General features: G+C 52.6%; 2 protein-coding genes across 4 annotated transcripts; both read right to left on the reverse strand.

Moving 5' to 3' along the window:
• Window positions 1-2992: 2992 nt before the first annotated feature.
• Window positions 2993-6142, reverse strand: ZGLP1 (zinc finger GATA like protein 1). The gene is made up of 5 exons (XM_070465878.1): window positions 5952-6142; window positions 5335-5706; window positions 4071-4240; window positions 3601-3694; window positions 2993-3434 (listed from the first exon to the last, which is right to left on the reverse strand). Exons 1-5 carry the CDS (start codon window positions 6086-6088, stop codon window positions 3305-3307), a joined length of 903 nt encoding a protein of 300 aa, XP_070321979.1. The 5' UTR covers window positions 6089-6142; the 3' UTR covers window positions 2993-3304.
• A 443-nt stretch (window positions 6143-6585) lies between these two features.
• On the reverse strand, window positions 6586-12477 carry FDX2 (ferredoxin 2). 3 transcript variants are annotated; one of them, XM_020902360.2, is made up of 5 exons: window positions 12182-12477; window positions 12040-12094; window positions 11785-11827; window positions 7211-7298; window positions 6586-7017 (listed from the first exon to the last, which is right to left on the reverse strand). In XM_020902360.2, exons 1-5 carry the CDS (start codon window positions 12355-12357, stop codon window positions 6861-6863), a joined length of 519 nt encoding a protein of 172 aa, XP_020758019.1. In that variant the 5' UTR covers window positions 12358-12477; the 3' UTR covers window positions 6586-6860. The 3 variants fall into 3 exon arrangements, with proteins under 3 accessions (XP_020758019.1, XP_020758017.2, XP_020758018.1); XM_020902358.2 differs by having other exon boundaries at window positions 7211-7365; XM_020902359.2 differs by having other exon boundaries at window positions 11721-11827.
• Window positions 12478-12495: the final 18 nt, after the last annotated feature.

The raw sequence follows: 12495 nt of genomic DNA on the forward strand, positions 1-12495 counted from the left end.
CGACTTAGCCATCATGATTCAGAAGAGACACAGAGGGTATCAGCTGCATGCCCCATCCCCCACAGTACACCACCAGCCATCCCCCTCACCCTCCGCAGCAGAAGGAGAGAACAGCTGTGCCTCCGCTGCCCCCAGTTTCCTCCTCCCTCAGAGGCAGGAACACAGAGCTGCCAGAAGGAAGCAGGCCTGGACAGCTCCAGCGCCACAGGCTGGCCCCTCCACCCCAACATTTCAGGAGAAAAGGTGAGCAGGAAATGGGGGCACCAGAGGCCAAGCCAGTGCTGGGTGCCAGGTATGCCAGGCAACAGGGCCGAAGCGAGCTGCAGTCCCTGCTGGACCCCCGGCCCCATTCACCTCTCTCTGCCCTCACCCGAGTCAAGGTTTCTGGATGCCCACAGAGTCCTCCCTGCCACGGGGCTTTTGCTCGTGCTATTGCCTCTGCCTCAGGTGTCCTCACCTCAGATAGTCCCCGGAGCTGGTTCCTCGCCATCAGATTTCTACACGCAAAGGTCACCTGCTCAGAGAGGCCTTCCCTGAGAACATGATATCATCCCCAACTCCTCACCTCCTTATGTACTTTATTTTCTTATTCTTTCTTTCTTTATGCCTGGGCTGGGTCTTGGTTGCTTTGCCCCGGCTTTCTCCAGTTGTGGCAAGCATGGTTACTCTTCGTTGTTGTCTGTGACCTTATTTCGGGGTCTTTCCTTGTGACTCAGTGGTAAAGAATCTGCCTGCAATGCAGCAGCCACAGGAGACACGGGTTCGATCCCTGAGTCCGGTAGATCCTCTCAAGGAGGGTGTGGCAACCCACTTCAGTATTCTTTACCTGGAGAATCCCATGGACAGAGGCATCTGTTGGGCTATACAGTTCATGGGGTCACAAAGAGTCAGAGATGATTGAAGCGACTTAGCATGCACGCACCTTCCTGTTTCCGAGCACAGGGCAGGCTTCTGTTGCTGCGACTGCTGGACTCTAGAGCACAGGCTCAGTAGTTGTGGCCCATGGGCTTAGTTACTCCACAGCACGTGGGACCTTCCCAGATCAGAGATTGAACCTGTTTCTCCTTCATTGGCAGGTGAGAATCCTTTACTCCTGAGCCACCAGGGAAGCCCTCTTTTTCTAATTTTTTTTTTGTTTTTTAATTTGGCTGTGCCAGATCTTAGTTGCAGCATGTGGGATCTAGTTTCCTGATTAAGGATCGAACTCAGGACCCCTGCATTGGAAGCGCAGAGCCTTAATCACTGGACCACCAGGGAAGTTCCACTTTTTCTCTGTAGCATAATCACTACTTGACATCCTATTAATCCTCACTGAATATTTGCTTACTATCATTCTAGAATATTGGCTTTGCTAGAGCAGGGATCCTTGTTCTATTCCCAATTGAGTGCCCCATGGGGGCCTGGCACACAATACTTGCTCAAGAAACATTGACTTAGTGGATACCAACAGCCAGGGGTTTGGAGACACACAATCTGAGACCCTTGTGTGCTGTATCTTGAGAAGCCCTCAAGAGCTTCTCCATGCTGGACACTGGTGGTGGGGTGGGGAACTCATGGTCGAGAACACAGAGGTGGTGCACTTGGGCCTCTGAAGTCATGGTCCAGTAGGGGAGATGAATGTGAATGAAACAACCCTGGATCAGTACCGAAGTGAAACATTTAATTAAAATTTTTAATTATTTTTGGCCATACCACGTGGCTTGGGGGATCTTTGTTCCCCAACCAGGGATTGAACCTGTATCCCCTGCAGTGGAAACACAGAGTCCTAACCATTGGACTGCCAGGGAAGTCCTGAGATGTGAAACTCCTGAACGTCTTAGAATCTCCACAGGTTCTAAGAGGAAATGAGTTCTAAGAGGCTGAACTAGAGCCTGATGTGAGGTGGGAGGGGTTTCCCTTTTAGGCTGGATGGTCAAGGAAGGCTTCTCAGAAGATGTGGTGTCCCCGCAGAGCACACTCCCCCCCACCCGCAAAGAAGAAGGTAGCAGCTACAGGAGGAGGTGCGGGAGGGAGTTCTGAGCCGAGGAAAGGCAGGATGGGATGAGTCAGGGATCCGAGGGCTGAGGAATCTGACCCCAGGCCGTCTCCACAGGCTCAGTCAGGAGAGACGAAGGGGGTCTCAGAGGGGCTTATCTTCCCTCTGAGGTCAAACAGGCCTCCCTCACACCCCCCACAGCAGGGACCATCCCGCCCACCCTTGACACTCCCCTCCCCCCCTCCCCTCCTCTGAGTAGTGGTGGCCTGTATGTCCTAGCAACAGCGGCAGAGCTCAATGTCTCTCCCATGTGGCTTTTGGCTTCAGGTTGGGGACACCCGTTGGTGGGGTCAGAGAGAATATGAAAGGGGAAGGAGAACACAGGTCTATGGAAGGAGGCAGAAGGGGACATTCTGCAGGCGGGGGTGGAGGTGCCAGATGAAGGGCCCACTTGTGTCCACGTGCCATCTATGTGTCTTTCATGTGTGTCTGTGCTGCGCATGTGTGTCCTGTGTCTTATCAACATACATGTCTCTCGGTAGACAAGTGTTGTTCTGTCCTGTGTGTGGTCTGTGTCTGATGATCGACAGCACGCCTATGTCTCCTGATGTATCTCCTGTGTGTTTTGATGTACCTTTCAGCTTGTGTGTCTGTCTTGGGTCTTTAAAAAAAAATTTTCTTTTTTAAGTTTTGGTTGCACTGCATAGCATGCAGGATCTTAGTTCCCTGGCCAGGGACTGAACCCTTGCCTCCTGCCTGGGGGGCACAGAGTTTTAACCACTGGACTGCCAGGGAAGTCCTTGTGTCTGTCTTCCTGAATGTGCTGCCTCTGTGTGTGCTGGCAGTTGCCCTCTATGGGATGTTGTAACAAAGGTGACTAATTGGTGGGGAAGGAGCTGTTTAGATGACTGTGTGTCCCTTGGAAAACCCCGTGAAAAAACCCCTCCCCCACATTCCTGGGCCAGGGGAGAGGCAGGCGAGGGCGCGCAAGGTGGGATCCCAAAGTTAGAGTGCCCCTTCTGAACAGATCTATTCTTTATTGTCACTTCTATTAACAACATGAGTGTCACTGTTGACAACACTTCCTGAGGGGGGTGCTCAGCCAAGCCTGATTGAAGCAGGAGCCAGAGAGGGGGCTAGTGACCCCCTGAACCAGGAGCTCTGGGGCCTTGAGGCCTGGGTCTTCCATCTGAGGTCTCTGCACAGGGAGGGGGTGGAGAGGAGGTAGGCTGGACCCCTGAAGACTCAGGCTTTTTCCCCTAGGAGGAATTCAGCCTATTTTCCCCTTGGAGAAACAGGCAGGACAGGCTTGGCTGGGTGAGGAAGGGCTTACCCTTCCTGAGCTGAGGCTGAGTGGGGGCCCAGGGACACCCCACATCTGCCACATAGCTTCTTGGGCTGCACATTTTTCCTGGGCACCAGCCAGCAGCTGGAGCACCGGGTGCCATATTTCTTGTACCTGGGATGGGGGTGCAAGAAACAGACATTCAGCAGGCAGGGGGAGCCCAGAAACTGCCACGAGGGAGGCACATTCCCAGAGGTGGGTGTTTTCCCAATACCCCATGCTGGCTAAGCAAGGACTCAAGTGAGGACCCCACCCCCAATCCCTCCTTCCTTTTGAGGACCTGATACCACAAGCGTTGCAGAGAGGGGTACCATCTTCAGCATCTCTCCATAGCGGGGTCCTCTCGGTCCTACAGGAAGCACAGCGGCGGGGTGCTGAAAGGGCAGAGGTCAAAGGGAGGGGGGTCAGAGGCCAAGAGCCTGAGCTCAGGAGACCTGTGTGGGATGGGCCTTTTGTGCATGTGTGGGTGAGAGGGGGCTCTCTGTGAAGGCGCCCCCCCCCCCCCAACTCCCAGCCAGCCCCAGATCTAAGACAGAGAGAATGCCAGGAAGGGAGACAGATGGCAAAGCTCAGCAGAGGAGGAAGCCGGGGGTGGGGGTGACTCAGCTTGAGTGGATGGGGGATGCTGGGACTCCTCCTGGATGGGTCTAAATAGGGAAGCAGGATAGGGAGAAAGATAAGGAAGAAAAGAAAATGCTGCCCCCTGCACCCTTCCCCAGTATTTATAGCACTTAAGTCTCCAGGACTCACCCAGGGCCTCACTGCCTCCCGGGTTGGCCTCTGGTCCTCTGGCAGGGCCTGGAGCAGGAGGCTCTGGAGAATGGCTGCTGCGGGCCAGGCTGGGGAGTAGAGAGGGCATTAGCACAGACGGTTTGGATCCTGCCCCAGACAGCCCCCAAATTAAGATTTTTAAATTATATTTATTTATTTAGTTTTAGGCCACACCACAGCTTGTGGGATCTTAGTTCCCCAACCAGGATAGAACCCACGCCTTCAGCAGTGAAAGTGCGGAATCTTAGCCACAGGACTGCCAGGGAATTCCCCCAAATGAACATTTACTATCAAGGCATCTGGCACTGCTCCCCCCACCCCTGGGATCAAGGGGGCATCCGATGTCTGAAAGGCCTGGCCTTGCCCCTCATGAGTAATTATAATCATTTGAGAAGACAGTAAGCCTATGGCCAGCTTTGCCAGGTTGCAAACTCAATTCTCCCGTGTCCTTGCTGTGTGACAAGGGATCTCATCCTCTGTGCCTCAGTTTCTGCATCTGTAAAGTGGGCTTCACAAGGCCTCAGCGAGTCCATACACACCAAGTGCTGTTGCCTCCATGGCTGGTGTCAAGTCTGACAAATGGTAGCTATTATCATCGCAGGAAAAACTAACAGAAGCAGCAGCCCCCGGGTATAGTGAGGCCATTTCACTAGGAGAAGACTCGGGCTCAGTCCTGGACTTGACTGACTCATAGCAGAAAGGATAGGAACTGGCATCGGCCTGAGGTTTTGCTCAGAGATGAGGCTGTTTGGACTTCCCTGGCAGTCCAGTGGTTAAGACTCTGTGCATCCAATTCAGGGGCGAGTGTTCCACTCCTGGTCAGGGAACTAAGATCCCACATCCCACAGGCCAAAAAAAGTTTTTTAAAAATATAAATAAATAATAAAAGAAGAAAGGCAGTTACAGAGATGAGGCCATTTGTAATGCAAGGCTGGGGTGGCAGTGCGCCACCTGGGAGCACCTCCCCGCCCCCCAGCACTATTATTATTGTTCAGTTGCTGATTCGTCTCCAACTCTCCTTGACCCCATGGACTGTAGCCTGCCAGGCTCCTCTATCCATGGAATTTCCCAGGCAAGAATACAGGAGCAGGTTGCTATTTCCTTCTCCAGGGGATCTTCCCCACCCAGGGATCAAACCCACATCTCCTGCATTGGCAGGTGGATTCTTTACCACTGAGCCACCAGGGAAGGCCCACTGCTATTATTATTACTTAAGGGTGCCCTTGCCCAGGCCAGCTCCTACCTGTAACTGGGTATAATCTGTAGGCTGGAATCCGGCTTTATCTGAAACTTCAGGGTCACCCCCTCAAAGAGAGGGTCCACTTTTTCGGCGCTCCGCTGGGGGTTTGATTGCTTCCGGGGCCTCCTCTGTGGTTGGGCTGGAGGAGTCGGGGGAGCCCGTGGGGGCCCCAGGTTGGGGCTCTGCTGGTTGGCTGGGGTCAGCATGTTCTTGGCATCCTTGGCTAGAGGTAGGGGTCCCGGGATCTCCAGGGCCTTCGGCTCCCCGTAGGGCCCTAGGGCCTGGGTGTCCCCGGGGGTCTGGGCTAGCTCCTCTGTTGTCTCTTGGAGGAAAGGCAGGGCGGTGACCGAGTCTTGGTGTGCAGGCCAGAAGGACCTGGGGACAATGGCCAGTGTGGTCACCCCCTTCCGTGGGCGGCAACTACAGCGGTCTCAAAGACACGGAGCAAGAACTGCACAGTCTCTGACCCCCATATGACCCCCAATATCCCTGGGGATCAGGATCTCGTCCTTGCAAGTACCAGTAACTAACATTTTGACCCCTGGGTAACCCCAGGAACCAGAGATCACGACCCATTGACCACTGGGCCAGGCGGGGGGAAGGGCTGCTCGTGAACGCACCTGCCGCTGGGTCTGAGGCATCCTGGGGTCCTTGGTGTCTGCTGGATCGGGGGTTCCGGGGGCGGCTCGGAGTTCAGATAGGGCGGCGCTAGCAGCTCTCGCAGCATGGCGAAGTCCGGGGATGGCTCGGCCTCCATTGCCTCCTAGCCCAGCCCCCCTTCCCAAATCTGGCCTGGCCCCGCCCACACCGGGCCCACTTGATGAGCCCCACCTGCGTGGGGGGGTCCGCTTCTGGCAGAGGGTGCAAGAGGCTCCACCTGGGGGCGCGGGGGCAGGGCTGGCCAGTAGGATTGGGCGCCTCTAGCGGGCGATGTTGGGCACGGGCTTTCAAGACTCCACCCTCAGGCCCGCCTGGGTCCCTCGCTCCCTTCCGAGTCTGCTCAGACTACTTGATTACCCCTTGTAGCCAAGGGCGGCCTGGGCCCTCCAAATCCCTCCGCGACGACGGGGCGGGGCCTTGCCAGGCTGATCCTCTGGCTCCCGGAACCTCGTCTTCAGACATCTCTGCCTCAGTTTCCCGCTGGCCCATCACCGCCGTGGTAGGGGAAAGCTGGGGAGGTCTGGAAGATGCAGCTGTAGACCCCAGAGCCTGCACCCCACTCCCACCAGCCCCAAGGACGCTCAAGATGCTAGGTTATCTGTGAGACAGTTTTATTATCGCTCCAATTAGATTCCACCCCTATCCACACCGCCATTCTCAGGAGCTTGGTTGAGGCGGCCCCAATAGGGGACCTGGCCCCACCAGAGCTGGGACATGGGATCTCTCTGAAGCCAGGGTTTTGACTTTCTGGGTGCTTCCGCCATCTCTCTCGGATCTGTCCGCGCCCTGGGCTGGGCTGGCATCTTGACTGTGTTCTTCCAGTCCTGGCCCTGGGGTCATCAGTGCCTGGGACCGTCCAGCTGCGCCTGTCAGTGGGGCTTGGGGACGTGGCCATCCACATAGAAGTTTCTGGTGATCTTGGGCAGGGTGAATTCGGCCCCTTCCAGTTCAGGCGTCAGCACGATCTGGCAGCCCAGCCGGGAGTTCTCTTGGAGGAGGGGGGCCATATCCAGCATGTCGTCCTCCCTGGGGTAAAGGGCGGTAGCAAGTTGTTAATGGGTCCAGGGGTAGGGGCCAGAAGGGAAGCTCTCCCGCCAGCAGCTTGAGGGGAGAGAAAAGCTGGGGCTGCCCTCTGCTATGGCCTGGGCGGATTCCGGAATGCCGAGGCTCAGCAACCAAGCCTTGCAGCTCAGAGCTGGGAGGGGGCCACCCTGCTCACCTCTCATCAGGAGGCGGCAGAAGGTCCAGGTGGTCCTCACTCACATACACGTGGCAGGTGGAGCACGCCAAGGAAGCTTCGCAGGCCCCTGGGGGCGGCAAGTGAGGGACCGTTGGTGAGGGACCATGCTTGGGCGAGCGCCATTCAGAGAAGGACTTAAAAAAAAAAAATCCCTTTGTTTCTTATTTTTTGGGGGGTGGGGTGGGGAGCTACACCCTGAGGCTTGTGGGATCTTAGTTCCCGACCAGCGATCAAACCCAGGTCTATGGCAATGAAAACTTGCCCACTGAAGAATCCCGTGAATCTCTTTGTTTCACCACGTGACTCTCATTTCTCCCTCCCAGGCCTGCACACCCACTGTGTGCATCCTCCACCCTGTCACTGACTTGGCTGACTGTTGCTCATCTGCACACAGGTTTTGCAAACGGACTTCAGGGTTTCCCCCAAACTCTCCAGCAGGCTGACGACCAGGCTGGTACCTGGTACAATAAATGAGCGTGAACTGGACTTCAGTGTATCTGAGAGGGGACAGGCCAGACAGGTTCCCTGTAGCCTCTGAACCCTTGCTGTGACCCTGCCACTTTGCTGGGCTGCCCTGATGCTCCTGAAGGAGGGACCGACTCACTCACTCAGCATCTAGTGCTGCAGCAGGAGAAAGGGTCAGGAAATAAAGGGGTGAAAGGTACAGAGTTGAGGGTTTCCTGCTTGCCCCTAGACACATTCCCAAGCTTCTGATTGAGCACCGAGCTTCTGAATAATGTCCTCTTCCAAAGGGTTTTCATAGCTAGAAATCCAAACTCCTCACCTCAGTCCTTGAGATTCTCCCACCTACTTCAGCCACCCCGGCCCCTTCACTCAATTCCTCCGTGCCAAGCTCACCCCCTACCACAGGACCTTTGCACTTGGCGTACTCTTGATCTGGAATGCTCTTCTCTGCAGTCTTTCGAGAGCTAGGTCCTTTTTGTCTTTGGGCACTATTCAGTTGCCCTCCAAGTTCCCATCTCCTATTTCTTGTCCTTCCCCCAACTCTTGTTATCTCTAAAAATTTCTGGACAGCATTTATCACAGTCTGAAGTTACCACCATCATTTCTGGGTTTCCCTGTGCTCTGTCAACCTGCCTCTTCTCTTTGCATTCAGCACTGAGCTTGGGAGGTTGTAGATGCCTCGAGAGATACCTGTTCTAAGTAAACAGGACAGACTTCTCCTTTCTCTTCCAGACAGGCTGGACCATGAGGGTGGAGCTGCAAGGCAGCTTTCTGACCCAGCAGACCCTCCGTGTGGACTGCAGTGACTAAGCTGCCCAATGCTGGGAGCCGTTGTGAGAGATCCCACCCATGACGAGGTCAGGAAGAAAATACCTGACAGGCAAGGCCATCCAGGATCCCATCCATGACGAGGTCATGAGGAAAAAAACCTGACAGGCAAGGCCGTTCAGGATATAAGGGACCCTCCACGTTGGCCTCGGCCTCCACCCCACCCGGTATCCTCCCCTCCTTTTCTGCTGTTGTTCTTGTTTGCCCTGCTGCAGATTCTTGTGTTGCCTGCCGAGAGTTCTCTTGTTCCTCTTTTACTGAATAAAGACCAATTTAAAATCCTAATTAATAAATCTCCTAGACGCTAGTACCCTATGAAGGGGCCAGGGATGAAGGAAATGCTTCAATTCAAATCCTTTTGCTGGCATTCTGGCTTGTTTGATAAATGTGTGCTCTCACTGCAAAAAATGCTCATGATTGTTCTAAACATCCTAAGCACAGTACGCTAATAAAAGAAACTATTAAGCATAGGTCCCTCATTGGGGTGAGAAAAGCTCCACAAATAAAATAGCCACAAATGTGCCTAATAGAAAATACTTTAGATAGAGATTAGCTGGCGACTTCTTGCAGGTAATTAACTTTTAGACTAAGAGCCTGTTTTGTGCCATATCTGCTGTTTTTGCAATCCTTTGCATTTCTGTCCTATAAAAATGTAATCCTATCTAGTTCCCATGGAGATGACACCTAATAGAAAAAAAATAGATTAACTACAAAAAAGACAGGGTCGGCTACTGAAGTTGCTTAAAGTTACGCCAGGTGCAAGCCATAAATTGTCAACAGGCCTGAAAGCCAAAAGATATTATACATAGAGATTAACCATACAAAAGGCCCTAATAGGCACAGAGCCCTTTGGGGGGTGAGGAAGCCCTATTAGAGAACACAAAAAATAATTGTTTTAAAAGTGGTTATTAGATCAATGTTTGATTGATGTTAATGTGCTGAGGTCGTGTAGTGGAAACTCTTAATATAGTTGGAGATCTAGAAAAATAAGAGTTTAGCCCTAGTGTAAAAACAGTAAGATAATTGTTAATTTTAACCAGGAGTGCTAAACAGGGGCTGCCTCACCAGAGCCGCAGAGTCTTTGTGTGCTAAACTTTTTAGATAAATTTAGCTGAGAACTTCTGCAAAAAGACTGACTTTTACATTAACAGGATTGTATTTCTATTCTGTTGCAACCTGCTGTATCATGAGAACTGCCACTTTTCTGTTTTCTGCTGAGCTCAAGGCCAGAAGATAATGTACAAAAAATCTATGGGAAAAGACTCTCATAAACAAAAATATACAGAGCACACCTGGTTTCGTGAAGGACAAGCTGATGTAATGTTAAACTAAGTCTGTATGCTTATCTCCCCCTTAGAAATGTACCAACTTAGGGTATAAAGGCGATGGTGGAAAATAAAGCAACTGCCAGACTCTGCTGCACACTCTGGTCTGGTCTCTTTCTCTGTCTCTCTCTCTCATTCGCTGACGCCGTTCATCCTGAGGGTTCCCCTGGATCCTGCTGGGGCTTGACCCCAGCAGCCCACCTTCCCTGTCTGGGGAAGAAACAGTCTGGGCCTCAAAACTCAAGTCATCCACAGGTGTCTCTTAGCCCTCTTTCCCAGCTCATTAACATTCTTACCACATGAGATAGAGATAACCTAATACAATCATTCCAACTACTCACTGCACACCAACCACGTGCCAGGTATTACACACCGCACACATGAAATCTGCTTAAACCTCACAGTAACCCGGTGAGATATGAACTAAACTATCCTACTTTACAGATGATGAGGCTGAAAGATGCTAAGTAACTTGCTCTTGTTCTAACCTTTGTCATGAACTGCCAGCCACTGGATTCCAGAACAGAACTTAAGGTAGGTCTGCCAGGACTGCCCCCAATTCTCCCCCCTCCCCCAAACACTGTCTAATGATTAAATCAGCTCATTATATACACCGGGGCTTCTCAGGTGGTGCAGTGGTAAAGAATCCGCCTGCCAATGCAGGAGATGCAAGAGACGTGGGTTTGATCCCTGGGTCAGGAAAATCCTCTGGAGTAGGAAATGGCAACCCACTCCAGTATTCTTGCCTGAAAAATTCCATGGATAGAGGCTCCTGGAAGATTACAGTCCATGGGGTTGCAGAGTCCCATACAACTGAGCATGCACTCATGCCACGCATACAAACATACACCCAACACTATACACTTTTTAAAAGACCACTCTCCCAGGTGCTCATGATATAATTACATGTTTATGCATGGGATTATTGTCCCTATCAGGTTGAAACTGGTGTGAAATGACAAGGGCCTTATCTGCTTTTTTACATTACTACCTGGCACACAACATGTGTTCAATATTCACAGAAGAGCAGCACAGATTAGTGGCTAAGACAGGCTGGGTTTGAATCTAGTTTTGCCACTTACTTGACCTTGGACCAGGTCTGCTCAACCTGGGGCTCAATTTCCTCACCTATAAAACAGGATAACATTCTCCCCTATTGCATAATGTTGTCATGAAATAGATTCAATCAGTTAAAACGTGGTAAGGGGCTTAAAGTAACCTCTGCTATTATTTATCTTTCCTTTAACAAATACTGACTTAATACCTGTCACATCTAAATACCATGATAGGCAACAGATACGTGTGAACAAGGCAAACAGGGTTTCTGATCTCATTTTGGGGAGAAATGACAAAGAAGGAAACAAAACAATGAGAAGTGCTATGCAGACAATACAACACACTAATATGAATAGAGTTATTGGGGCATGGGGACTGCAGTTGGGCTGAGAGGGATAAGATTGTCAGGAAGATGACATTTACATCAAGACCTGAAGGATGAGGAGCCAGAAGGTCTGGTGGGAAAGCACTTTTGATGGAACACCAAACGCGAAGGCCCTGAGGCAGGCATGAACTTGGCTATTTGAGGAACAGCAAGCAAGTCAGTGTGGCTAGAAGAGAGGGAGGAAAAAGGAAGAAAATACAAGCTCCTGGCGAGCAAGAGTTTTAGGAACCTCTAGTAAATGCTCAATAAATAACTGCTGAATGAATAAAGGTTAAGAGAGCAGAGGATGAGATCCTGGTGAGGATTCTGAAGTTTAACCATGTTGGGTGGGAAGCCGTGCAAGATTAAATAGTAGAGAATCCTATCTGACTCGTGGGTTTTCTAAACGAATGAATAAAGATATCCCCAATTCCCTGTGCCCGGCTCCCACCTTCCAGATCCAACCCATGGCGCTGGGCCAGGTGGAGAACATTGTCCCCGACTCTGCCGCTCACCGGAATCCGTTGGCCTGACCGATCCACGAACACCACGTTCACCCTGGGGACAGATGACAGTGCAGATGCTTCAACTGGATGATGGGCGCAGGGGCCAGGTGGAATATAGGGTTAAGAACTCATGTTTGGGGTTTGACGAGACATGGAAATAAGGTGATGCAGAATGGGGGGGCACAGGGATGAGGTTGTACGGCAATGTGGGGACGGGAGGAACCCCGTGCTAGTAGTAACGGGGGACTTGGTTCCCACACTCACACGTCCCCGGGCCGCTCGGGGCCGCCGGCTTCTTCCTCCCCCGCCGGGCGCGAGCCTGGAAAACACGGTTGGGTGAGCTGCCGTGCCGGGCCCAGCTGGCGTGCGATGGGTTAACGATGCCCACCCGAGGCTCCCCAGGTACCTGTCGCCCGGAATTTCCTGGCTATCGCTGGCGCCGCCGCCTCCCCAGACCCCCAAAAGCCCCCAGGTCGGCTCCACCAGGCACCCCTGGCAGCCCGCAGCAGGAACCCAGCATTCACACCTCCCCAGGCCACGGACGCGGCCATGACAGGCATCACGTGACCACAGACTGAGCATGCGCCTTGACGCCTTTAGAAGCGACGGCCCTGTAATTACCCGAATACAAGCGCCTTTTTTTTTTGGGCATCGCTGCACGCGAAAGAGGCGAGTCCGGGGAGGTTGCCAAACTGGAAGCGCAGTGCGCAGGCTCGGATG

This window comes from Odocoileus virginianus, chromosome 3, assembly GCF_023699985.2.
Source record: "Odocoileus virginianus isolate 20LAN1187 ecotype Illinois chromosome 3, Ovbor_1.2, whole genome shotgun sequence".
In the NCBI taxonomy this organism is placed as follows: domain Eukaryota; kingdom Metazoa; phylum Chordata; class Mammalia; order Artiodactyla; family Cervidae; genus Odocoileus; species Odocoileus virginianus.

What these genes read in the sequence shown, in the direction of transcription:
- ZGLP1 (XM_070465878.1), bottom strand. Translation starts at nt 6,088, where the DNA reads ATGGAGGCCGAGCCATCCCCGGACTTCGCCATGCTGCGAGAGCTGCTA. An exon ending in CAGATTATACCCAGTTACAG is followed by an intron (nt 4,241 to 5,334) that starts GTAGGAGCTGGC and finishes CTAAATAAATAA; the next exon opens with ATATAATTTAAAAATCTTAA. An exon ending in TGCAACGCTTGTGGTATCAG is followed by an intron (nt 3,435 to 3,600) that starts GTCCTCAAAAGG and finishes CCCCCATCCCAG; the next exon opens with GTACAAGAAATATGGCACCC.
- FDX2 (XM_020902358.2), bottom strand. Translation starts at nt 12,335, where the DNA reads ATGCCTGTCATGGCCGCGTCCGTGGCCTGGGGAGGTGTGAATGCTGGG. An exon ending in CAGGAAATTCCGGGCGACAG is followed by an intron (nt 12,095 to 12,181) that starts GTACCTGGGGAG and finishes CGTGTTTTCCAG; the next exon opens with GCTCGCGCCCGGCGGGGGAG. An exon ending in CCCGAGCGGCCCGGGGACGT is followed by an intron (nt 11,828 to 12,039) that starts GTGAGTGTGGGA and finishes ATCTGTCCCCAG; the next exon opens with GGTGAACGTGGTGTTCGTGG.